Below are 24,025 nucleotides of genomic sequence, written 5' to 3'. Positions count from 1 at the left end.
AAAGACGAGAGGAACGGGAAGTCTCTGCCATGTCCCTATTCCCAGCTTGTTACACTAGAGACTTCAGGGAATTTTCTTTTGGATGAGATTCAGGAGTTACCTGAATCTCTGAGTTACCTCATTCCCAATGGAAAAGAACTCCTTCACTCTATTGTCTGGTATTCTCCTATGTATGTCTTCTCTGATTTCTGTTTTGTTATGGTTTGGATAAATGGTTTTCTTTACTTTCCTCTATGTGAGTTCATTGTGAAACTGGTTTTTGGTGGGAAAGGAGTCAAGCCTTTGCTGTAGGGATTGGGGTTCCCCTTCCCTCCAGAAATGACAAAGCAATAAGAAGTTAGACAGAATCCAATGATATCCCCTAGACGAATAATATTTAGGTGAGCACACAGATATCCTTCTACCCAGTATCTCCTCTTTTTGAGAAGAGCAAAATGGCCTCTACTGATTCTCCTCTTGTCACCTTTGGAGAAGGGTCTGAGGGAAGAGGCTGGAGACGTCTTTTTTGCCTCTTTTCAAGTCACACAACCACAGCCTTCAGCATCCATGGGTCCCTTTCTACATTCCAGGCTCCACTCTGCGACAAATCTAATGGGGAAAGACAAAGCCCTAAGGGAAGATGAAAACTAGGAGCTGGGGTAGCTGCAATGCCAAGGGGGTAACTTCTCAAACATCTTGTTCCATGGAGTTCAAACGAAGCAGAGCTGTAGATGAGGGTCCTCCTGGGCAGGGGGTAAGAGGAATAGATTTTTAATGAAATAGAGGATTTCCAACAATTACTGATGAAAAGACTAGAACTACAGAGAAACTTTAAATTACAAATACAAGCATGAAGAGAAACATTAGATAAACATTAATGAACAATGATAAAAGACTAAATAAAAGTAAATTGTATACATTCAAATATAGAGAAATAATTCATATGTCCCCTCTAATTCTATCATTTTCAAGGTTCATAAAGGGAGTCCAATTAGACAAGGCCCAGCAGTGGTTCTGATATATCTTTTTTTTAAACATTTCAATAGTACTAGTTCCAAGGCAGAAGAGTAATAAGGGCTAGGTAACTGGGGTTAATTAACTTGCCCAGGGTCACACAACCAGTTAGTGTCCGAGATCAGATTTGAACCCAGGGCCCCTGTCTACAGGCCTGGCTCTCCCTCTGTCTATCACTGAGCCACCTAGCTGCCCCATTCTGTTATACCTTGATGATGTTAAGAAAAGAATGAAAAGAGATGTGAAAAGGAATGGGGGGTGGGAGGGTATGTACCATGTTGGGCATGAGAAAAGGGAAAGGAGAGTTAAAGGAAATTACTTCACATAATGAGGGTACACAAATAGACATCTAAACAAATGAAGAGGAGGGTGTAAAGGGGTGCAACTGACATTTGAACGTCACTCTTACCTAAGTTGGTCAAAAGAAAGAAGAAAACACACATATATACACATACAGAGTTGAGTATAGATAGAAATACATTTACTCAGCAGTGGAGGAAGGAAGAAGAAAAGGAGGGAAGGGAAATTGGAAGGGCAATAGATTAAAGGAAAGAGTAGTCTTAAACAAAACAAATTCTGAGGATGTGCAAAAATATTTATAGTTCTTTTTGAGGAGGCAAAGAATGGAAATCTGAGGAAGTGCCCATAAATTGGGGTACAGATGAACAAGTCTATGGTATAAATGTGATGGAACGCTATTATGTTGAACTCACAGTGTAATTATTAACAAAAAATTCCATAGGATTCATGATGAAACATGCTACCCACTTTCAAGAGGTGAAGGACTCAGAATGCAGAATGAGAAAAATATTTTTTAGGACATGGCCAATGTGGAAATTGGTTTGGAGTAACTATACATGTAAGTAATGGGTTTTATTTTTCTTCTGTTCTCCATTGGAAATGGGGGAAGATGGATGGAGGGGATGAAAAGGCAGATCTTAGGTTACTGACAAAAATATATAAAAGAAAACTTGGAAATTCTGATCAACATAACCATTCCTGAGGACTCACAATGAAAAATTTTGCCCATCTTCTAACAGATAGGTCATGGACTCAGTTCACAGATTGAGATTTTTATTAGATATAGCCAATAAAAAAATTACTATACATGCTTATAATGAGTGTTTTAATTTTCTTGCTTTCTTGATGTGGAGGTGGCGAAGGAAATTTAATGGAGAGAAAGCTGATCTTTGCCTGAAAAGAAAAAAAAATTTAATTTAAGAAAAGGAATATGAGTAGCAGCATGGTGTGATTGAAAAAACCCTGGACTGGAAATTAGAAATGCTGAATTCTTGACTAATTTCTGCACTAACAAAAACTGAAGAACCTTCCCTAAGCCTCAATTTCCTCATCTGTAAAAAAAGAATGTACTATCTGCAGTCGTATCAAACTCAAATTGAATTTAGAAAGAAACTGGCCAGAGTATATCGGCCTAAAGTTTTAAATTGTAATGTTATCTATGTTATGTTGTATTTTTATTTGTTAAATTATTTCCCAATTATATTTTAATCTGATTCTGGCAGCATTCGGGAGTTTTGCTGCATGTGAGCTCTGCATTTGACATCCCTGGGCTGGGGCCTCTTCCAGCTCTAAAATTCTATGACTCCAAAACCATAAATTCACAAGTATATTTGTATTTTTACATGTTGCTTGCGTAGCGAACATATTGCCCTCCTCACCTTACATAGAGAAGGTTCAGATAGAACTGATCATAAGTAGATTAAGAATGCATCATTATGTTTCTGTGATGGTTGGTGACATCTGCTGTGTGCCTGCCAGGGTGGATCTGTCTATCTGTCTGTGACCACACCTAATCGAGTGTGTACACCCTATATGTACACACATATTCCTCTATGTGTGCCTGAACCCCTCTAGGGCTGTTTTTAACAAGTGGCCAGAGAAAGGAAAGTCAGGAAGGAAAAGAAATGGTTGCAAATAATCCATAAACCTTTCTCCCTCCTGATACCTCTTCCAGACCCCATCCCACACCCCAGAGCATATGGCAGCAGACCCTAAAAAAAGACATGATTCTCTGTAACCATAGAACCCCAGGTCTGAACTTCTTCAGAAAAGGATGAGAGGGTAGAAGGTGGGGTACGATGGTCAGGACCTCCCCTCTGCCTTCATTCTCCTATCTAGGCCTAACTGCTCTCCTTTTATTCCTCTTCAGGAAGAACAATTAAGATACCCTGAGGAGACCTGAACATCCATGTTCAGAAGCTTTCTCTCTGGGTTTCGCAGGGGGCTCAGAGGGCTAAATCTTTCCCCTCCCATCCCTCTAGCATGCATTCTGGAGAGCTGAAAAGCAAAAGAGATCCCTGTGACTAACCGTTCTCAATTCAGTCTTGTTCTCCTAAAATTTGATCTCTGCTTCTGTCTTCCTGCCCTGTATTGTCTCTCCCCATCCTCAAGTCACGCCTTCAGTTTCTGTCTGTTTCTTTCCTTCTCCCTCTATCGCTCACCAGCCCAATTTTTGTCTCCTTCTGTCTCTCTTTCCCTCTCTGAGCTCTCATTCCTTATATCTCTTTCTTTGTATTTCTGCACACACACACACACACACACACCCTTGCAAGTTCCTCCCACCCCCCACTGGTTTCTGTCTCTCTCCTGCTTCCCCATCTTCTTCTCAGTTTCCTCCCCCTCTCCCCTCCTCTCTGCCTCATCCCACACCCCTCTCCCTGGGTTGTTCTCCAGCCCTGGGTATCTATCGGTGCCTCTTTCCCTTCCCTTTCGCTGCCTCCTCCCACTCGTTGGTGGCATTGGTGGGAGTCTGTCTCTTTCTGTCTCTGCCTCCTCCTTCTCTCCCTCCCACCACAGTCACTCCTTCTCCCCTGCATCTCATACTATCTCCAACCCTCTCCTCTCCTTTTCCTGCCCCTTTAAATCTGCCTGGCCCTGGCCCTGCCTTCCCCGTGATGCTGTGATGGAGCAAACATTGATTTGTGCTGGGATGGGATCGGAATTTTGATTTTTTTTTCCTCCCCCAACCATAAGAAGGAAAAAAAAACAACTAAAAATAATACCCCCCCCTTACGACTGCCCCCTCCCTCTTCCCACCCAGCTCCGATTCCCTGTCTCCATCAGAGGCAATTTTTTTCCCCTACACAATTCCCATCTCTCCCCACCCCCCCACCCCCTGCCACCACCCCGCCCCCCCACCAGCCTGCTCCTCTGTGGCTGGGGAGAGAGGGGAGCCAGTCCTGCTGCTCTGGGCTAGGATTATTGCCTGGGCTAGGGGAGCCTCTCCGGAAAAGAGGGGGAGGGGGGCTGGCTGGGGTGGGGTGGTGGTGGGGGTCTCCTGCCATGGACTCTGCGCCTGGGGGGCAGTCTGAGCCCCAGCCCACATGGTGAGTAGCACTGGCCCCTCTTCTTGCCTGTTCCCTGTCTCCACCCCCTGCCTTTCCCCTGCAGTGCCTCCCCTAGCCCTGAGTTGGCCCGCCCCACCAAACCCCCTGCCCATCTTTGGCCAGTTGACAGCAACCTTCCCCCACCTGCACCACCCCCCCTGGGCTGGCTTCAGAGTGAAGCCAAAGAGCTATGCTATGGGGTGCTAGCTGCAATTGGGGAGGGGGTGGAGCACTGGCTGTGGGAGCACCCCAACCTCTCCTCCAAGCTGCTGTCCTCATCCACCCCTTTAAGGCTGGACGTTAGGAATTTCTTTCTAAAGATGCAAGATGGGGTGGGAAATTCCAGTGGGTGGGGAAGGATGGCAAGAGGAAGGGGGTGAATGGAGATTGGGGTCCCTGTCCTGGGAGGGGAAATTCTCAGAGAGAGGGATAGTGTGTGGCTTGGGATATCCCTAAAACCTTGTGGAACTGTTTGGAGGAAATGCATGGAAGAGCAGAACACCCAAGCTATCCAGACCAGGAAGGGGGGAAGCAGAGAGGGGTGCTCACTCAATCTCTTTCTCCCTTTCTCTTTTCTTTCTCTGCCAGCCACTCAGGATGAGGGCCCACCCCTGTCTGCCCACCCTGGGGCACTCCCAGCTGGCCCCGGTCTGACTCCCCCAGCCCCTCGGCCCCAGCAGGCATCCAGGCCCCACACCCTCACCCAGTTCCCTGGCCCTCCAGGATGTGCTGAGCTGTGGGGAGGCTGAGGCCACGCCAACTACATGCATGTCCCCCGGGGGCAAGTTCGACTTTGATGATGGCGGCTGCTATGTGGGGGGCTGGGAGGCTGGAAGAGCACATGGCTATGGCGTGTGCACAGGGCCCGGGGCCCAGGGAGAGTACAGTGGCTGCTGGGCTCATGGCTTCGAATCCCTGGGCGTCTTCACTGGGCCCGGTGGGCACAGCTACCAAGGCCACTGGCAGCAGGGCAAGCGCGACGGGCTGGGCGTGGAGCGGAAGAGCCGCTGGACCTATCGTGGCGAGTGGATGGGTGGGCTGAAGGGGCCCAGTGGTGTCTGGGAGAGTGCCTCCGGACTGCGCTACGCTGGGCTCTGGAAGGACGGTTTCCAGGACGGCTATGGCACGGAGACCTACTCTGATGGAGGTGCCAGGGCATGAGCTGGGCCACCCAAGCCTGTCTGTCTCCCACATCCCTTGCCCACCTCCATCTCCATACTCCCGTCCCAGTTAGCCTACCTCGTCACACCTGCGCGGTCTAGCCCTAGCTGCCCTCGCGCCTCTCCTTCTCCCGGTCTCTCCCTCGCGCTATCCATCTAACCACTGTGTCTATTCATCTCCCCACCTGGTCGGCTTCATCCACTCTTCGCCCGCTGTCCCCGTGCCTCTCCTATTTGCTGGTTTTGTACCCGTGATGCGGGTACTAGGGGTAGTAGAAGGGCGGGAGAGACTAGGCTTGGGGGCCGGGGCCGGGGCCGGGGGAGGGACAAAGAAGCCTGTCGCCCCTCTCATCTTCATTTTGCTCTCTCTTCAGGCACCTATCAGGGCCAATGGCAGGCTGGCAAGCGCCACGGTTATGGGGTTCGCCAGAGCGTACCCTTCCAACAAGCGGCATTGCTGCGCTCACCTCGACGCACCTCACTGGACTCGGGCCACAGTGACCCCCCAACGCCGCCCATACCTCTTCCCCTACCTGGCGATGAAGGGGGCAGCCCAGCCTCTGGCTCCAGGGGAGGGTTTGTGCTGGCAGGCCCGGGGGACCCAGACACGGCCTCCTCACGAAAACGGACTCCGGTAGCCGGGGGCTTCTTCCGACGTTCGCTGTTGTTAAGCGGGCTTCGGGCAGGCGGGCGTAGGAGCTCCCTGGGCAGCAAGCGGGGGTCTCTGAGAAGTGAGGTGAGCAGCGAGGTGGGCAGCACAGGGCCTCCCGGCTCTGAAGCCAGCGAACCTCCAGCCCCGGTACCTCCGGCACTTATTGAGGGCTCTGCCACTGAAGTGTATGCAGGGGAGTGGAGGGCCGACAGGCGCAGCGGCTACGGAGTGAGCCAGCGCTCCAATGGGCTGCGCTATGAGGGCGAGTGGCTGGGCAACCGGAGGCACGGCTATGGCCGCACCACCCGCCCTGATGGCTCTCGAGAGGAGGGCAAGTACAAACGCAACCGCTTGGTTCGAGGTGGACGGGTCCGTAGCCTCCTACCCCTGGCCCTGAGGCGGGGTAAGGTCAAGGAGAAGGTGGACCGGGCTGTAGAAGGTGCCCGGAGAGCAGTGAGTGTGGCCCGCCAGCGCCAGGAGATCGCTGCTGCCAGGTAAGACCCAAAGAAATGGGAAGGGGCCAAAGAAGAGATTGGGGAGGGACGGAGGGCCAGGAAACAGGTGTAAGCTAAGAGCAGGAAGCCTGGCAAGACCCTGGAAAAGTATGGAACCCGAAACCAAGCCGGTGGTGCTTAATGGCTTGTGGGCGCAGCGAAAGGAAGGCAATAGAGAAAGGGAGGAGTGATGTCAGGAGGGGGACCAGAAGTAGCTCACAGAAAAGAGTAGTAGGGAAAACTCTATAAACTCAGTAGGGGTCAGTGTCTAATTCTGCCTGTGTGTCTATATTTGTGCAAATTCCACCCATATTTACTGAAGAATCCCCTCTCTGGGCTTCAGTTTCCTCATTTGTAAAATGAGGAGGTGAAATTGGAGGATCTCTAAGGCCTCCTCTAGTTACTGAGATTTTTGTTTAAGTCTTCCAGTGAGTGTGGGTGTGTCAGTGGCAAGTGTGTCTGGGTGCATGTGTGTGTGTGTGTGTGGGAGTGTGCATGAGGATATATGTGTAATTGTGTGTGCCTGTTTAAAATATATATGTATGTATATATATATATATATATTCATGAGTATGGCTCAACATGGCAACAGATCCAAAAATGTATAGACTGTTGACATTTTCCAAATTCTTTCTTCTTTCTCCCCAACAAGGCCTCTGAGGCTAGAAGCAGCAAGGCCTAGAGAAGGCTAGGCTCAGAATTTGATTAGTAATTTCCATTTCTAATCACATTCCAGCTTGACAAGTCTGACATCATTTCAGACCTGGGCCTTAAGACCAAAGCTGGCATCCGCTTCTGTGAAGGTGTGGCCCAGCATTCTGTCCTATCCTTCCCTTTAGCCTCTGGGAGGGGCTCCTGAAAAATTGTGTGCAAACTGACTTCTTAGAAATCAAATCCCATAGTCAGCCTTCCAGGAGATCTTGCTGTTGAAAAGAACATCCAGAGATCCTGTTGGAAAGTCAAAAATCCTTGTTTGGATTTTAAGAATTCCTGAGACCGATCACTCCTTCATTCCTCGGATTCAAATGCTTTTACTTTTGTATGTTAGATTTTCCTTTAAAGGGGAGCTCTGACTAGGACGTGTGGGTATTGCTATGGTGAATGAGAATATTAGTATGGATGTGAGCGAGTGGAGATATGTGCATGCATGTGTGCACACGTCTGTGCATGAAGGTACACGCCTGTAGGTGCTTGCCATGGTGCCCCTGCGTTTCTACCAGGGTCTCTGTGCCAACCCAGAGCCTACATCTTGAGCGCTGGCTCCGTCTCCACCACAGGGAAGGCCCCAGGCTGGCTAGGGGAATTGGATGGTACAGGAACAACTGTTCTGTGTATGTGGCTAGCGAGGCAGTGGGAGGAGGCTGGCTGGTCTCCCCAGCAACAGGACTAGCGGCCCTGATTGGCTGGTGGATTCCATGGAAACAAGGGAACCTCAGCAGCAGAGCTTCTCCCAGGTAGCCCCAGAATGCCTGGGCCTGACTCCCAGGGCTCGACCATCTAACACACTACCCATTCACCTAAACACCCCAGATCTCATAGGCCAACCGAGACTAGATGAGGATCCGAGCAACCAATGGCAATGCTGGGATAATGGCTCGGAGGAGGGGGTGCACATGGCCCAGGGAGGAGGGCTGGGAACCTTGAGGAAAGGCATGATAACAGAAAGGGGCTGCTGTGATCAAATATGTGGGGGAGGGCTGCTACATGATGGCGCATACCTAGGAAGGGGAGGGACGGCAGAGCTCATGAAGGGCTGAAAGAGGGGGTGTAATAAAAAGGGGCAGGGTGAGAGAATGATGGAGAAAGGGAGATCTTGGCCTGCTAAAAAGTCTGTGAAAACAGCAGAAAGCTGGCAAAGCATGCTCTGTGGAACTGGGGATTGATGTGATACAAAAGAAAGACTCTGAGGAGAAGAGAGATTATGCTAAAAGAGAGGAACTTGTCACAGTCATGTAATAGCAAAGATATGATGAAAAGGAATGGGGAGTTTGTGCAGTATAGACAATGGGGGTGGGGGGACGTGGGTGGTGTTAGAAATTGCAGGGAAGAGACAAACTTGTTTCCAGAAGTCTTCATGCTGTTCTAGAAAGGAAGGGGAGGATGGGTCAATAATGAGGCACAAGGAAAGGCATGAGGATCAGAGAGGGAGAGGTAGTTGTGGAAAGCACAGAGGGGGTGTGATAATAGAGAAGGGGTGTGATGACACCATTTGAGAAAGGGTGATAATAGCATGGGGCAAGGGGGAGAGGTTGGGTAGTGATAACAGAAAAATGGTTCCCCAGCACAAAGTGGTGATTTTAGAGAAAGATGTGATAATATATGGAGGGATTTCATACTAGGGGGGAAAGGATGTAGAGGGATGGATTCATAGGTAGGGAGGAGTCCTTTGGGGAACAAGGATTGGTCCAAGAAGTTGGAGATGATAAAGTGTTACTAGAGAAAGGAATTGATAGGGAGGTGTGATCATAACAAGAAAGTGTGTTAACAGCTATATCAGAGGTCAGGTATAAGAAGATCAAAGTAAGTGTTGCACTTCAGAGGAAAGGCAGGGAATCTCCTCTAGGATGGAGTGGTCAAGGATGTGCAAGAAAGAAGGGATGATAATAAAGGATGAGGAAGTATGATTGATTAGTTGAAGAGTGGGGTGGGAGAATGTGCTATAAGCTGAGTGTAACCACACAGGACTCATGGTAGGAAACTGGATCATGAGTCCTGTGTGGTTACACAAGAATCGTGGATCATGGAAACTAGAAACTGGATCATGAGGTAGGAGGGGGTCAACTGAGAGCTGGGCAGTAGGAATTAGACCCACTAAGAGCCTGTCCCTGGTCCCAGCAGGGCAGCAGATGCTCTCCTGAAGTCAGTGGCAGCAAGCAACACAGCAGAGAAAGCTGTGGAGGCAGCTCGAATGGCCAAACTCATGGCCCAGGATCTGCAACCCATGTTGGAGGCACCAGGTGAGATGTGAAGGGCCCTGGGATGGTGGTGGGTGTGCCCTGAAGCTTTGTCATGGCCTTGACAGCCCAGGTATAAAGGGGGAAGTTTCCAAGGAGGGAGTCTGCTAAGGTGAGAGAGAAAAATGGAGAAGAGGAATAAGAATCCAGAAAGGAATTTAGAAGTGACAATTTAGAGAGTGCTGAGGTCAGTCAATGGAGTGAGAGGGGTCGGAAGAGAAAAAGAGGGCCATATGAGACAAATAGAATCAATAGATTTGGGAGAGTAAGTGAAATTAGGGAGTAAGGTTAAAAGTATGGAGGTAGGATCAAGGAATCTAGGGAGAGATGTCAGGGACGTCTGGAGAATTCCAAAAAGGGGAAAGGAATATGCATTTATATAGTGCCTACTATGTGCCAGGCAGTGTGCTAAGAGCTGCTTTACAAATATTATCTCATTTGAAAGATGATGGGATTATGCCCAAGAATCAAAGTCTGTAACTTCCCTTACCTGAAAGCCTAGGTTTGTGACCTCATGCCTCATTCACCTTTGCCCCAGGCCGAAGACCTAGGCAGGACTCTGAAGGCACTGACACTGAGCTGCCCGACTGCGACAGCCCTGGAGTTTATGAGAATGGACTGACCCCTTCTGAGGGTACTCCAGAACCTCCCAGCAGCCCTGCATCGCCCTGCCAGCCCTGGAGACACCCTACCCACCGCAATCCTTTGCCTTCTCGGGATGATGTCGGCCACCTCTCTATCCCCAAATCTTGGCCTGAAGAGTGGGGAGGCCCAGGTGGACCTGCAGAGGAGCTAGCTGGTTATGAGGCTGAGGATGAGGCAGGGGTGCAAGGGCCAAGGGTTAGCAATGGTTCTCCCCTCCTTGGGGGCTCCAGTGACAGCTCAGGAAGCCTTCGAGAAGAAGAGGGAGAGGATGAGGAGTCTTTGCCCCACTCAGAGCCCACCCTAGACCCAGGGCTTGAGCCCACAGTCACCCCTATACTGAGGGGTGCATCTGGAAGGGCTCTGGAAGCAGGCAACCTGACAGAGGCACTAGAGGAGCCTGGTGCCACCGAAGAACCTGCCCAACGGGTAAGATATTCTCTTTACCCCAGACCTTCAGCCTCCACCCCAACCAATGCTTCCTATTCTTCCCTTTGCATCTCAAATCTCTTGTTCCTCTTCTCTCTAACCTTGGTGACCCCTCCAGTCAACCTTAGCTTCTCAATTTATTATCATTTTAATCTCCCAGTTTTTCAATATCTTCATTTGTAAAATGTTTGCTGTGGAAAGGTTTGAACTAGACAAGAAGGTTAAGATCCCTCCCAGAGTTTAGGTTCTCTTCTTTGAAAGTGGAGAAGAGTCAAGTGACTTGCCCAAGGTAACACAGTGAGTTCTTAGAGTTTTCCAAACTCTTCATCCCTCCTCTATTTTGTCATCCTTCCTGATACTTCCTCTAATTTGCTCTCCCAGAAATAACTTTCCTCCCTGCCATGGTTCCTCTTCCTCCCTAGAAAGAAACAAGAGAGAAGGAAGCAGAAGGTTTTTCCTACATGTCCTAAATGAGTGGACTCCTAGAACCACATCTTCTCTCCTTTCTGTATTTGACTTCCATAGTTCATCACATCTACTGCCTGCCACTATGGTCAGACCCTACTGAGACCTGGCAAGGAGCTAAGGAGAGTCAATAGACAGCACTATATGCCAGGCACTGTGTTAAGCACTAGGGAACAAGTACAATAAGAGAAAGGCAGTCCTTGCCCTAAAGGAGTTTACAATCTAATGGGCAAGATAAAGCACAAAAGGACCCCTGAAAAAGGTAGGGGAGGAGCTGGGACCCAACTGGGAGGAGGCCCAACACAGTGAAGTCATGTGAGAAGTAAGAGATTCTTTAGCAGAAGTTTGGAGTCCAGAGCCCCAGCCAGACGGGCAAAAGGTAATAATGAGGTGGAGTACCAAGATCCTACAGGGTGATGAGGTGAGCCCAGTAATCAGCTTCCTGGGGGCACAGTGGGGGAAGTTATGAAGTAGTTCAGTCAGGTGAGAAATGGGGAGAGGGGAGCATTGGGCTGCAAAAGTTGCTGGAGAAGAGCTCTGTGGCCTAGTAAAGGGAGGAAGGCTATTACTGTTCAGAGCCTAGAGTCAGCGCCTCCCATAGTTCTACCCACAGGGCTTAGGCAACTTAGTTTTGCCCTCATTGAACTAAGACCCATGATGCTAACTGACTCAGTCCCCATCAGACATCATCGTCTCGGAGGAAAGTGACCCTTGTTGTTTTCCTTTTCCAGGGAGCTCCTAACCCTTTGGTGGTGGGAGCTGTGGCACTACTGGACCTGAGCCTGGCGTTCCTGTTCTCCCAGCTCCTCACCTGAGGTCTCTCCCTAGTCTGTGGCTCTGGTTCCCACCTTCTCTTCCCTTTGGACCTGCCTTTTTCTCTCTGTCCCATCTTCTAGCTTCCTTTCTCTGCCTTTCTCTTTTGTCCGTTCCTTTTCTTTTCCCATTTATTACTTTCTGCCCCCTCTTCTTTCTCTTGCTTTCTCCTTCTTTTGGTTTTGTGTCTCTCGTCTTTCTCTCTCTCTCTCTCTTTCTCTAGATTGTTTACATATGAAGGGCTCTTCTCTCTCAGAGTTACTCTCTGAGATATACAAATCTAAGTCAGACCATCACATCCACACCCTCCTATCTTTCCTAGGGATCAAAACTTCTATAGGGAAGAGATGGGGTGGGCACTGAGGGTAAGGGAGGGCATAATGTGGAGGTATGTGAAACTCTCCCACCAGCAAGGTGGAGAGGGGATGTGGAGAAGGGGTGACTGACCGCAGGATTGGGGCACCAGCAACGCTGCTATGAAGTCATCCCCTATGTTTCTGCCTCTCTATCCCAGACTTCCTGCTTGGAGATTTTTAGCATTACTCCAGGCTGAGAAGGGGGTAACCAACACTTACCCCACCTCCCTAGGAAATTATGGAGACCAGCAGGATGAGAATAGAGATGGAGTATAAGAGGGGCATCTCTTACCCTGTGGAAAGTTAATCAAATGGTTCCTGCCTAACTTTGTCCTCCCCTTAGGCAGAGATCAGGAAGAGAGAGCAGGGTGCCTCTTGTTCTCCCCTCCTCAGCCCCAGGGGAGGTAGACAATTAGCAGAATAAAACCACCTGAAAATCTATCCCTTTTCTACCAAACCTTCACATACCCCCTTTCTCTCTGTCCACTCTCCTTCATTCCCCCCTTCCCACCCCCAGCCCCCATCTATACATGGTCTGGACTTGTTTGTGGCCTTGATAATGTTATAGAGGGGCAGAGGGAGGCATTCCTACTATACGGGGTTAGGGAAACCTCTGCCAGTGCTCCATTACCCATGGGGTGGGAGTCGAGAAAGACTTCTGGGAGACAGATTTGGATAGAAGATGGAGATGTTGAAGGGCAGCAAAATTGAGCCACTCCCAGGAATCCCAATTAAGGTCTGAGGACAGGGTAGATGTCAAAGGATAAGAATACGGACTAGCCCTGTGACTTTATTGCTTTAGGGAACTCCCAGATGAGGAAACCCCCCCTACCAATACAAGTTGGCACCTTCTCTGCAACTTATGGTCTTAGAGAGTTGCCCAGAACAATGAGCAAGTGGCTTGCCCAGGGTCACATTTGCTATTACATCAGGTTTCCTCTCTGAGGATCAGAATGGGGATCTATCTCTTTGGGGATAAATCCCTTGAAGGGAAGGGGAACTCTCATGCACATAGAGCAGGGTGAAAGGTAGAAGTCAAAAGTCCCCTCAAAAGAGGGGTAGGGAACACCTGGTTTGCAGCTGAGCAGTCAGTTGCTCTTATTGGCTGTTCCCCTAGACAACAGGGAACCTTAGGAAGGGGGTTGATGTGAGGTCCCCAGGATCTGTCCTGCACTGCTGAAGGCCTCTCCCTTCCCCTGCATGAGGCAGAAAGACAAGCTGCCCATTATCCCCCTTCCCTAAAGAATGTCCATGCCTGGGAATGCCCCCCTACCCTCTCTTCTTTTTTTCTGGCCAGGCTATTTTCTACCTGGCCCACTTCCTTCCCCTCTAAGACTTTACTTCAAATTTCTACTTCGTGGATTTGGGATTGAAGTCAAACATCTCGGCTCACACCAAGTCTTGCAGGAAAAATAAAATAAATTTAACAAAAAAATATATTAATAAAAAAGTTTTAAAAAGGGGGGGCAGTCATCTCTTTTGAGGTGTGAAGGATTCAGAATTTTGACACCAAGACCTCTTCTCCCCTCCTTTGGTCAGTTTTGGTGCACTAAGGTTAAGAACTTATCCAAGGGAAAGTGGGGGTGGGGGATTGAACCCACACATCAGAGGAGGGTGGCTGGTGACCCCTCAGGCCTATAAGCTGCCCTTGCTCCACCCCCAGCCATTGCATTTTCCCTTCTCTGTCCCATCTGTTCGCTTCAGTGCCAAGTGCATGGATTCTAAAATCTGGGGAATGGAGTGCAGAAGAGCTGAAGGCTTGGTCATGCTGATGAGAATATTTGCGCTTTTTTTGTTTATATAAAATTTTAATTTCTGTAACTCGTCAAGATTTGCAAAGCGCTTTACAAATGCTGTCATTTGATCCTCATAACTACCTTGAGACATGGGTGCTATTATCTCCATTTTACAGATAAGGAGACTGAGGCAAGCAGTGACTTGCCCAGAGTCACACAGCTAGTGCGTTTTTTAAGTTGGGATCTGAACTCGGGTCATCCGGACTCCAGGTCTCGTACTCGGTGACCCCTAGCCACGGAAGGCATAAGGACGGAACGGGATGTACTAGACTGGGATGAGGGTGAGGTGGGGCGGGCCAGGGGCAGGCCCAGGTAGGGAGCCGCCCCTGACCGGCCTGGGACCAGGAAGCCCGCATAGAAGCAGAGAGCAGCTGACACTTAAGGTTAGGATAAGGTGGATGGGCGCTTGGGCGTGCGCGCACGCGCGCGAGCCCTCTAGGCTGAGGAGCGGGAGACCATCTGCGAGGGGGAAGGACTGGGGGCTGAATGAACGGCAAAGCACCAAGTGGGCAAGAAGGAGTGGGGGGGGAGGGAGGGAAGACCAGGTGTCTGGGGATTGGGACTGCGGGACAGAAGGGCGGGGCAAAGTGGGGAACTAGGGCGAGGCTCAGCACATGCGCAAACACGACACCGGGAGAAGGGAAGGGCTCGCGGGGTGCGCATGTCTAAGACTATAAGGGACGCGAGAAGGGGAGTACGCATGCGTAGTGAGGAAAGGCCGCAAGAGGGGCGGGATCAGAGGCCCGCAGGTAGGGGGTGGGGCGGGGCTTCGGCCTGGGGCATTTATGGAGTTTGGGGCAGCGGGTGGGGCTGACGCAGCCCCTTCCCCAAGACCCACCCGCCATTGCTGAGTGCCCACGGGCCCGCAGCCCTGCCCCCCTCCCCCCTGCCAGGATGGTGCTACAGTCTCTGAAGCTGCCGGAGCTGATCCAGGAGATCCGCGGGGCCAAGACACAGGCCCAGGAGCGGGAGGTGATCCAGAAGGAGTGCGCCCACATCCGGGCCGCCTTCCGCGAGGGCGACGCTCCCCAGCGCCACCGCCAGCTCGCCAAGCTCCTCTACGTCCACATGCTGGGTTACCCTGCCCACTTTGGACAGGTATACCTGGCCCGGGCAGCGCCCCTCCAGGCAGGAGCCGCACAGACACCCCAGGTCTCCCAGGGACTCCCATTTGTGCACACCCACCCAAGCCCAATGAGAACGACCTCTTAATCCTTCCCTGGTGCCTAGAGCTTCCAGAGACTCCCATCTACTCTCAGAAGCCCACATCAGAATCAGAGTAATAACCATTGCAGCCAGGTGACCCCTCATCCTGTCCCCTGCTCCCCAGACTTTTCCAGGGACTCCCTCCTACACACCCAGGCTCAGAAATATAACCATTGCAGCCAAGTGGCCCCTCTTCTCCCTTACCAGCAGTCCCAGTTTACCTTTCCCTTGAAAGTGTTGAGTTACTAAGCCAGTTCTATATATAATTCTACATCCTAATACATTTACAATTGAAACCACTGATTTCAAAACCATTAGGATTTGAGTCTGCTATATTAGTTGAAATGAATACAGTTTACCATACCTTCAGATCAGATTTCCTGCTAACCTTTCAGCCAATTTGGCTGAAACAAAACAAAACAAAATATCTAGGAAGAAAAAGAAGTTTAAAAACCCCCTCCAAAATCCTGAATAATTTGGAGTACTCAACTTGGGACTGTTTCCTGCTGCCAGGCCCCAAGATTTCCCAGACTCCTTTTTACTTACAGCCTCACCAGAGACAGGGGCACAGCCATGCCAACCAAGATTTATCAATCCATAACTCTTGCTAAGGATACCCTACCACCACCACACACACACATTACTGAGCATTTTCATACCCTCAAGAAGGACAGGCCATGTCAACTAAAACTGATTTTCTCCCTGGACTTAGAAACCCCACACATATAAACATCCTATCACAGCCCTTCTTCTGAATTCAGGCCTACCAATACTGGTCCCCATCTGGCCTATGGAAGCCATCCCTAGGATGACCTATTTATCTTCATTGATTTATTCGACTGTTCATTGAAATGAGATCCCCACAAGCTATCTTCCCCTGTAGATTCCAAGAATCTCCTCCTTTGACATAAACAGACAGTTTTAATGGTTCTGAGTCTTCCATGACATAGGATGATGTCTGTCTATGCCAGGGAGAGTGTTTTTAAAGGCCTCTTTTAGGCATAAATCCTGAAGCCCAAGGATTTATGCCTAAAAGAGTGAACCTCACATTGGAAGGAAGGGGATCATTTCCATTTGCTTCCCCATTTTGGAACCATTCTATTTTCCCTCTATTGGATCAGCATCCCCAGAGGATTAATTTAGATGTTAGGGAGGGAGATGGGCAGAGGTTTCAGTATCTCTGGTCCCTCTCACTCTTCTTTCTGGTCTGTGGCCTCTCCTATTTTCCCATAGATGGAGTGTTTGAAGCTGATTGCATCACCCCGATTCACAGACAAAAGGGTGGGCTACCTGGGGGCAATGCTGCTGCTGGATGAGAGGCAGGATGCCCACCTGCTCATAACCAACAGCATTAAAAAGTGAGGGGGTTGGGGAGAACAAAAAAGGATTTATTGGGGAGTTGGAGGATTCTCAAAATCTAGCTGGAGGGTGGGCCCTGAAAGAATGATGGGAGGTATTCAATAATCTTGGAGATCATCCTGGTGTGGGAGGGAGGAATTCAAATCCTAGGACATTCCCCAATCTTGGCCAACCTCTGTAGTGACTTGAGCCAAGGGATCCAGCCAGTACAGGGCTTGGCTCTATGTACCCTAAGCACCATGGGTTCAGCAGAGATGTGCCGGGACCTGGCCAGTGAAGTGGAGAGGCTGCTGTTGAGGCCTAGTCCCTACATTAGAAAAAAGGTAAGTTGGGATGGAAGGACCAATGATCTGTTTCCTTTCAAGAAATTCTTCCTTGGAACTTTTTATTCCTTCCTGCTCCCAAATCTGGGCTTGATATGGTTGGGCCTTTATAATGTCTTCTGGCCTGTGTGTCCCTCTTCCCTTCCCCATCTCCAAAGGCAGTGCTGGCTGCAGTGCACATGATCCGAAAGGTCCCTGAGCTCTCTGACATCTTTCTCCCACCTTGTACCCAACTGCTGCATGAACGCCACCATGGTAAGAGCTCTTTAACTTGGGAGCTCCTTTCCTCCTCACTGTTAATAGGGTTGTCTGAACTTGCCACCCTTCCTTCCCATACTGTTCTGTCTCCTTTTTCAACTCTGGATATGGGTCATAGAAAAGAAATTTGTGTAATATGGCCCAGGGTACAGAAGTAAAAGGTGAGGGTCCTCATTCCTTGAGTGAAACAGAGTAGCAGGTTATGTTTAGAATGGGCTTTCCTCTAACTCCATTTGACTTAATTTTCTTCCTTTCCCTTTTCCCCCTCCTTAAACCAGGTATCCTGCTGGGAACAATCACACTGATCACAGAGCTATGTGAGCAAAGCCCAGCTGCCCTCACACATTTCCGACAGGTGGGTCAAGAAAGAGCCAGGAGGGGCAGTTAGGTGGCTCAGTAGATAGAGAGCCAGGCCTGGAGATTGAGGGGAGGGGAAACCTGGGTTCTAATGTGACCTTAGTCACTTCCTAGCTTCCTGTATAAGTCACTTCATCCCAGTTGTCTAGTCCTTACCACTGTTATGCCTCGGAACCAATACATAGTTTTGATTATCAAGACGGAAGGTAAGGAAAGAAAGAGGAGAGGAGAAGGGAGGGAAAAAGGAAAAAAAAGGAAAGAACCAGGAGATTCATGGGAGAAAAGTGCAAGGTAGTGATAGTAAGAGGGCTTGATTAGGAAGACACAGGATTCTTGTGTCCCTCTATGAAACTGTGTTCCCATCCCCAGGTGGTACCCCAGCTGGTGCAGATCCTTCGGACCCTGGTGATGTCAGGATATTCAGCAGAGCATAGTGTGTCTGGGATCAGTGACCCTTTCCTACAGGTTTGAACCTGACCTTGGCATCTGCATCTCTCTCCCCTCTCCCTATTGTCTCAGGAGACAAGAAAGATAACCTAGCTCTAACAACTACTCTGAAAAGAGTGTGGTTCTGTGGCCTTAGACACTTCCTAGCTGTGTGACCCTGGGCAAGTCACTTCATCCCATTTACCTAGTCTTTGCCCTTCTGTCTTAAGAGTTGTTACTACCATATTAAGTACATGTTTTTTTAAAAAAGAGAGGGAGTGGTTCTTGATATGTTGGGGTTATAAGGGATTCTAGAATCCTGAAAGTGGATACATTTTACTTTAAAGGAATAAGGGTAACAGGTCCCATCTAATCTTCTCAGGATCCTTTAGACCAGTGGTTCTCGATCTTTCTAATGCTGTGACCCCGCAATACAGTTCCTCATGTTGCAGTGACCCCAAACCAAAAAATTATTTTGGTGGCTACCTCAAAACTATAATTTTGCTACAGTTATGATTCGGAATGTAAATACCTGATATGTATTATGTATTCTCATTGCTACAAATTGAGGGGTTGAGAACTGCTGCTTTAGACCTTTGAAAGAAAAAAACGACCAGTTACCTTATTTTGTTCTCTTTGGTGCTTAATCTCTTTGACTCTACATCATTTTTACTCACCCTGTATCCTTTTATTCATCCACCTCAAGGTTCAGGTATTGAGACTACTTCGGATCCTAGGTCGAAACCATGAGGAGAGCAGTGAAGCCATGAATGATATGTTGGCCCAGGTCAGTTTTGTGGGAGTTAGGGTAGCTAGATATCTGAGTTAGGGATGGTGCTGACTAAAAATTCACCCACTCAGGTGGCCACCAACACAGACACAAGCCGAAATGCTGGCAATGCAGTTTTATATGAGACCGTACTCACCATTGTGGACATCCGTTCTGCCTCTGGCCTTCGGGTACTGCCTGGGTACTCCCCTCTTGCTATTGTCACATCTGCTACTCCTCCTCCCCACCCCTAGCCTTCTGGAGGAGCTATCACCATGCAATCCTAGACATTACAGATACTGTTCCCCACGAGTCACTTTGGTATTTTCTGGCCCCTGGTAGTACTTACTTTCACCTACCTGCACTCTCCAGTCCCCCACGCCATGTATTCCCATGTCCCAGGCAGTAGCATCACCCTCTCCCTCACTCCCCCCTGCCCCAGGTTCTCGCTGTCAACATCCTTGGCCGCTTCCTGCTCAACAGTGACAAGAACATCAGGTAATAAACACCTGGTCACCTTAGGCTGTCTGGTTGTATTTATCCTGACCAATGCCTGGTCCTTTACACATCTCTCAGCTTCCTTCAGGGTCATGTTGCCCATCAGTACCTACCCCTCACCACTGTGCCCCTGTCTGAGGAACAGGGTTGGGGATGGTGCCTGTGGAAGTGATTGATTGGAGACAGTTCCAGGAAAGTATGATGGTTGTCCCCTCCTACCCCATTACCCCTCCAGGTATGTGGCCTTGACCTCTCTACTTCGACTGGTACAATCAGATCATAGCGCTGTGCAGAGGCATCGGCCCACCGTGGTGGAGTGTCTGAGGGAGCCTGATGCCTCCCTTAGCCGGTGAGTAGAGCTTGAGAAAATGGGAAAGGAGGATTAGGCAGAGTAGAACCCGGTGACCAAGAGAGAGGTTGTATCTGGATAGACTGGGATGAGGCTAGGGAGAGGGAGATGGAGGTAAAGAAATAACTAGTGAGAGAAGTAGGAGTTGGGGACCCCTGATTTGTTTGTTTAAGCATTTCCTGTCTATTCTGCTAGGCGGGCACTAGAACTGAGCTTGGCTTTGGTGAATAGCTCTAACATTAGGTCCATGACCCAGGAGCTCCAGGGTTTCCTGGTATCCTGCCCTGTGGATCTTCGGGCAGATTGTGCATCAGGCATCCTGCTGGCAGCAGAGAGGTGAGAAGTATTCAGGTTGTGGGGGAAGCAGGAGAAAGCTCCCTCTAATACTCCCTTCCTTGAGTAGGCAATGCAGTGAATAAGCCTGTTCTGATCTTTGCCCCTAGATTTGCCCCAACAAAGCGCTGGCATATAGATACCATAATGCAGGTGCTGACCACGGTGAGAACAGTGGGTTGGATGGGTAGGGAAGAAAGAATTAGGGGCAAGAAGTAAACCTGAATGAAAGAGTTGAAGTATTCACTTGTCCTTTGTCATTCACCGGATACAGGCCGGTGCCCATGTGCGAGATGATGCAGTAGCCAACTTAACTCAGTTGATTGGAGGGGCAGAAGAGCTCCATGCTTATTCTGTGCGCCAGCTCTACAGTGCCTTGGCTGCAGACATTTCCCAGGTAACTCTTTTCCTCACCCTTATCCTTTCCCTTAAGACTATAGGTATCCCTTCTACATCAAGGGGGTGAGGGACAAAGCAGTGCCCCTGTGATCTGGAAAATCTGGGTAAAAGTTTTTGGCCCGCCCTTCATACCAGAGAAAAAGTCTGAATTACCTCTTTTTCTTTTATGGAGTATTTGCATAAAATTTGGGTTAAGTATCTGGTCATAGTCTGTATAGCTTCTAAACTTTTTTTGTGTATCGTCTGTAACTTCCACAAAATTCCCCCAATATTCTGATTTAATTTCTTATGCCAACCCATGATGTATCAAAACCATGATGGGGGAAGTTGTAACGTGGAAGGGATACCTGTACCCAAGTTTCCCTGGCCCATTCAATGGAGTATTTCCTCACCCCAGTCTTCTATTCATGTCCTTCAAGGGTGAATGAATGAATAGATGAAATGAAAAAGCCTTTAAGGTGTTTTCTATATACCAAGCATTAAAAATACAAACACAAATTCTAGCTTCTGAAGGAGCTTACCTTCTAATAGGGAAAAAGTAACACCTACAGAAGGGGCAGCAGCAACCTAGCTTGTAAGGCCTAGGGTTCTACAGTGTACAGGGGCTCCACAAAGGCTGATGGCAAGTCCTGACTGACCTCCTAAATATCTGTCCCCTCAAACAGCAGAATCTAAAGCTCAAAGGGAGAGGCCTTAGAGATCACTTAATCCAATCCCCCTCACTTTCCAGACAAGGAAAGGCAAGGCCAGAGGTGGTGATTTTCCCCAGAGCTCATTATTTGAACCCAGGTCTTCTGGCCTGAAACCCATTGCCCTTTCCAACCTTCTTCAGCCAGCCCCCTTTGGTTATCTTTGTCTACTTCAGTAGAGTGGGTGAGTCATAGACATTTTTATCCAGTGAAGGGGCAGCACTTGCCTCTGTAAGCAGACAGGACATCCTCCCTATGCCCCAAGGCCCTCCATTTGTTTAGACCTTGCAGCTCTCCCTTTTGACCACTAGAGGCCAGTGGGAGCTCAGGGGAAAGATGCTGTTGCTCCCACTTGCCAGTTTGTGCTCAGCTCTAAAGCCCCTAATTACCATTTGCCCAGGGACCCTTCTTTCATTTCCCACCCCTCAAAAGGACCCCTGGGTATCAATCTTAGGGCAGAGGATTGGGAGAGGGAGAGGCATCTAGATGGTAACATGGTCCTGTCTTTTCCCCATGTAGCAACCACTGGTGCAAGTAGCTGCCTGGTGCATTGGAGAATATGGGGACCTTTTGCTGTCTGGGAGCTGTGAGGAGACTGAGCCCCTGCAGGTAAAGTAGAATAAGGACAGTGAAAAGTCCTCATGGGGTAAAGGACAGGAGCAGGTGCCCCCATGTGGACCTTTGCTGTTCTCTTTCATTTAGGTTCAGGAAGAAGAAGTGCTAACACTACTGGAGAATGTGTTGCAGTCTCACCTGTCCTTGCCAGCTACCAGAGGTTTTGCCCTCACTGCCCTAATGAAACTTAGCACCAGGTTCCAAGGAGACAATAAGTAAGAAAGGGGTCCACCATTTCCTGCCCTTCTTCATGCCTCCTCTTCCTTGACATTAATTGACAAATAATCCCAAGACTCCCTTAGGGAGCCTTTCCCTTCTTTCCCACTTCTGGGGCTGAAGGGCAAGGACACAGATGGGTGATGGGTAGACTTTAAGCCACATTAACTGCTACTTCTTCCCTTCTCTCCACACTGCCCACCAAATGCTTCAGCCGCATCCGACAAATAGTATCCATCTATGGAAGTTGCTTGGATATAGAGCTGCAACAGAGGGCTGTGGAATACAATGCTTTGTTCCGGAAGTATGACCATATGAGGTATGACAATCTGGCCCTTCAAGTTCTCCTTGCCATGCTCTCCAACATCTTTTTAAGAGAAGTGACTTCTCAGCACCCAGAAAGTCATTCCCTCAAATGCCCTTTACCCAACATTGTTCTCAGCCCTCCATGATAATAGTTCTTTGAATGTAAAGGCAACACCGTCACTGTCAGTGTAAAACAAGCATTCTCAGTTGTTCCCAGCAGCCATGCCTATTCTTACTGAGCTAGCTACTTTTAACTGGTCCCCATTATGTATCATTAGTCCAAAAGAAAGTTGGTAGGTAGGAGCAGTCTTGGAGCCAAAATGCCTGGGTTGTGTCCCCTTCAGATCAGCAGTCTTAGAGAAAATGCCTCTTGTGGAACATGGCGAGTCCCAAGATGATGAGCCAAGAGAAGGCAAAGAAGAGCCTTGGAATCCAAACAAAGAGGTCCAGTCCCACCCTGAGCCCCCGGTGAGGAGACTGGAAGAATTAGAGCCAGAAGAACTTTAGCCTATTCCCCCATCCTGTACTGATCTCCTTCTTTGGCCTCCCCCAGGCCTCAAATCTTTTAGACCTCTTGGATCTCCTGGATAGTGCCAACGGAGATGCCCCACCATCTCCTGCTTTAGATCTAACCCCAGAAGATTCCTTATTACACCTACTGGATCTTCCTTCTACTGTACCCACCCTAGGTAAGTGCTGGTACAAGGGGAATACTGACATGCGGCAGAGGTGTGCAATTTCTCCACAGCTCTGGAGCAGGGTCTGTCTGGGGCTTTTTCTGAATGTCCTCTCCCTCCTCGTCCACTTCTCTGCTTTGCATAGCCATTCTGGACTCCTAAGGCTGAGCTCTTCTTTATAACCCTATTCTAGCACCCATCCCAGGTCTAAAGGTATTTGACCGAGAAGGACTACAGATGAATCTGTCTTTTGTTCGTCCCCCTGAAACACCTGCCCTGCTTCTGATCACTGCAACTGCCACCAACACCTCCAAGAGTGATGTCACACACTTTGTGTGTCAGGCTGCTGTGCCCAAGGTTAAGACTAAACTGGATTTTAGTGGGAAAATTAAGAGCTTATCAGAAAAGGGAAAGGAGGGCAAAGTGGTATGTAGGCCTGATGAAATACCTTGCTTTTCCCCCATTCCCATGGCCAGAGTTTCCAACTGCAGCTGCAGATACCCAGTGGAAACACAGTTCCAGCTCAGGGAGGCCCTCCCATCACCCAGGTCCTTAGAGTCTTCAATCCCAGCAAGGTGAGAGTCAGGAACCCTGATGGTTAAGGGCAGCTGTGGAGAATTAGAGGAGCAAAAAGAGCAAGCCACTGCCTCTCTGTTCTCTCCTTCCTAGGCCCCTTTGCGGATGAGACTGCGACTTACATATAACCACTTTGGCCAGTCAGTGCAAGAGACCTTTGAGGTGAAAGACTTCCCCTTAGAGACTTGGCAGTGATGGAACATGCTTCCTTAGCCTGAACAGGAAGAAGTTCCAGCCTCCCTCCAGAGAGCCCTAGACCACCTGGGAGCCTGGGAGGCTTGAAGCCACTGTTTCCCAAGGTTACCAGTAGGTGGCACTCTGCTTCCACAATTCCCTCCTGCAGAGACTATTTGGGATATGGGGGGCTCATATCTCTCTCCAGAAATAAACTTGGGGGAAGAAAGCCATGTCCAAGTCTGTTCTGGGGAAGAGCCTTGGGAACAACAGAGAGCAAGGAATGGAACCTCTCAAGAACAAGGTTTCTCCTCTGAGCCTTGGGAAACAACTGTCTGTAAACTGGGATGTTCTTTGTCTCCTACTTCAGGGCAGAAATTTACCTCAAAAATTC

The 24,025-nt window shown here is 49.1% G+C and overlaps 2 protein-coding genes across 5 annotated transcripts; both read left to right on the top strand.

Annotated features, from left to right (window-relative positions):
* Positions 1-3,898: 3,898 nt before the first annotated feature.
* Positions 3,899-13,765, top strand: JPH4 (junctophilin 4). Of its 2 annotated transcripts, XM_056810082.1 has the most exons (6): positions 3,899-4,340; positions 4,929-5,487; positions 5,875-6,646; positions 9,485-9,603; positions 10,139-10,671; positions 11,868-13,765. In XM_056810082.1, the coding sequence occupies exons 2-6, from the start codon at positions 5,109-5,111 to the stop codon at positions 11,949-11,951; spliced, it is 1,887 nt and encodes a 628-aa protein (XP_056666060.1). In that variant the 5' UTR covers positions 3,899-4,340; positions 4,929-5,108; the 3' UTR covers positions 11,952-13,765. The 2 variants fall into 2 exon arrangements, with proteins under 2 accessions (XP_056666060.1, XP_056666059.1); XM_056810081.1 differs by lacking the exon at positions 3,899-4,340 and having other exon boundaries at positions 5,109-5,487; positions 10,139-13,765.
* A 527-nt stretch (positions 13,766-14,292) lies between these two features.
* AP1G2 (adaptor related protein complex 1 subunit gamma 2) lies at positions 14,293-23,860 on the top strand. Of its 3 annotated transcripts, XM_007479848.3 has the most exons (22): positions 14,293-14,484; positions 14,971-15,199; positions 16,541-16,665; positions 16,848-16,989; positions 17,148-17,244; positions 17,526-17,602; positions 17,974-18,069; positions 18,737-18,817; positions 18,892-18,990; positions 19,242-19,297; positions 19,533-19,646; positions 19,842-19,982; positions 20,090-20,144; positions 20,254-20,376; positions 21,587-21,676; positions 21,770-21,897; positions 22,113-22,217; positions 22,549-22,672; positions 22,758-22,893; positions 23,075-23,238; positions 23,358-23,456; positions 23,551-23,860. In XM_007479848.3, the coding sequence occupies exons 2-22, from the start codon at positions 14,996-14,998 to the stop codon at positions 23,650-23,652; spliced, it is 2,358 nt and encodes a 785-aa protein (XP_007479910.1). In that variant the 5' UTR covers positions 14,293-14,484; positions 14,971-14,995; the 3' UTR covers positions 23,653-23,860. The 3 variants fall into 3 exon arrangements, with proteins under 3 accessions (XP_007479910.1, XP_056666057.1, XP_056666058.1); XM_056810079.1 differs by having other exon boundaries at positions 14,439-15,199; XM_056810080.1 differs by lacking the exon at positions 18,892-18,990 and having other exon boundaries at positions 14,439-15,199.
* The last annotated feature ends 165 nt before the right edge of the window (positions 23,861-24,025 follow it).

Source organism: Monodelphis domestica, chromosome 1, assembly GCF_027887165.1.
Source record: "Monodelphis domestica isolate mMonDom1 chromosome 1, mMonDom1.pri, whole genome shotgun sequence".
NCBI lineage: Eukaryota > Metazoa > Chordata > Mammalia > Didelphimorphia > Didelphidae > Monodelphis > Monodelphis domestica.
This window is presented reverse-complemented; position numbering and strand designations above follow the sequence as displayed.

Coding starts and splice junctions, on each gene's coding strand:
- AP1G2 (XM_007479848.3), top strand. CDS start 14,996: ATGGTGCTACAGTCTCTGAAGCTGCCGGAGCTGATCCAGGAGATCCGC. Junction 16,666..16,847: donor ATAACCAACAGCATTAAAAA/GTGAGGGGGTTG, acceptor CAACCTCTGTAG/TGACTTGAGCCAAGGGATCC. Junction 18,991..19,241: donor GTTCTGCCTCTGGCCTTCGG/GTACTGCCTGGG, acceptor CCCCTGCCCCAG/GTTCTCGCTGTCAACATCCT.
- JPH4 (XM_056810081.1), top strand. CDS start 5,109: ATGTCCCCCGGGGGCAAGTTCGACTTTGATGATGGCGGCTGCTATGTG. Junction 5,488..5,874: donor GGAGACCTACTCTGATGGAG/GTGCCAGGGCAT, acceptor CTCTCTCTTCAG/GCACCTATCAGGGCCAATGG. Junction 9,604..10,138: donor ACCCATGTTGGAGGCACCAG/GTGAGATGTGAA, acceptor CCTTTGCCCCAG/GCCGAAGACCTAGGCAGGAC.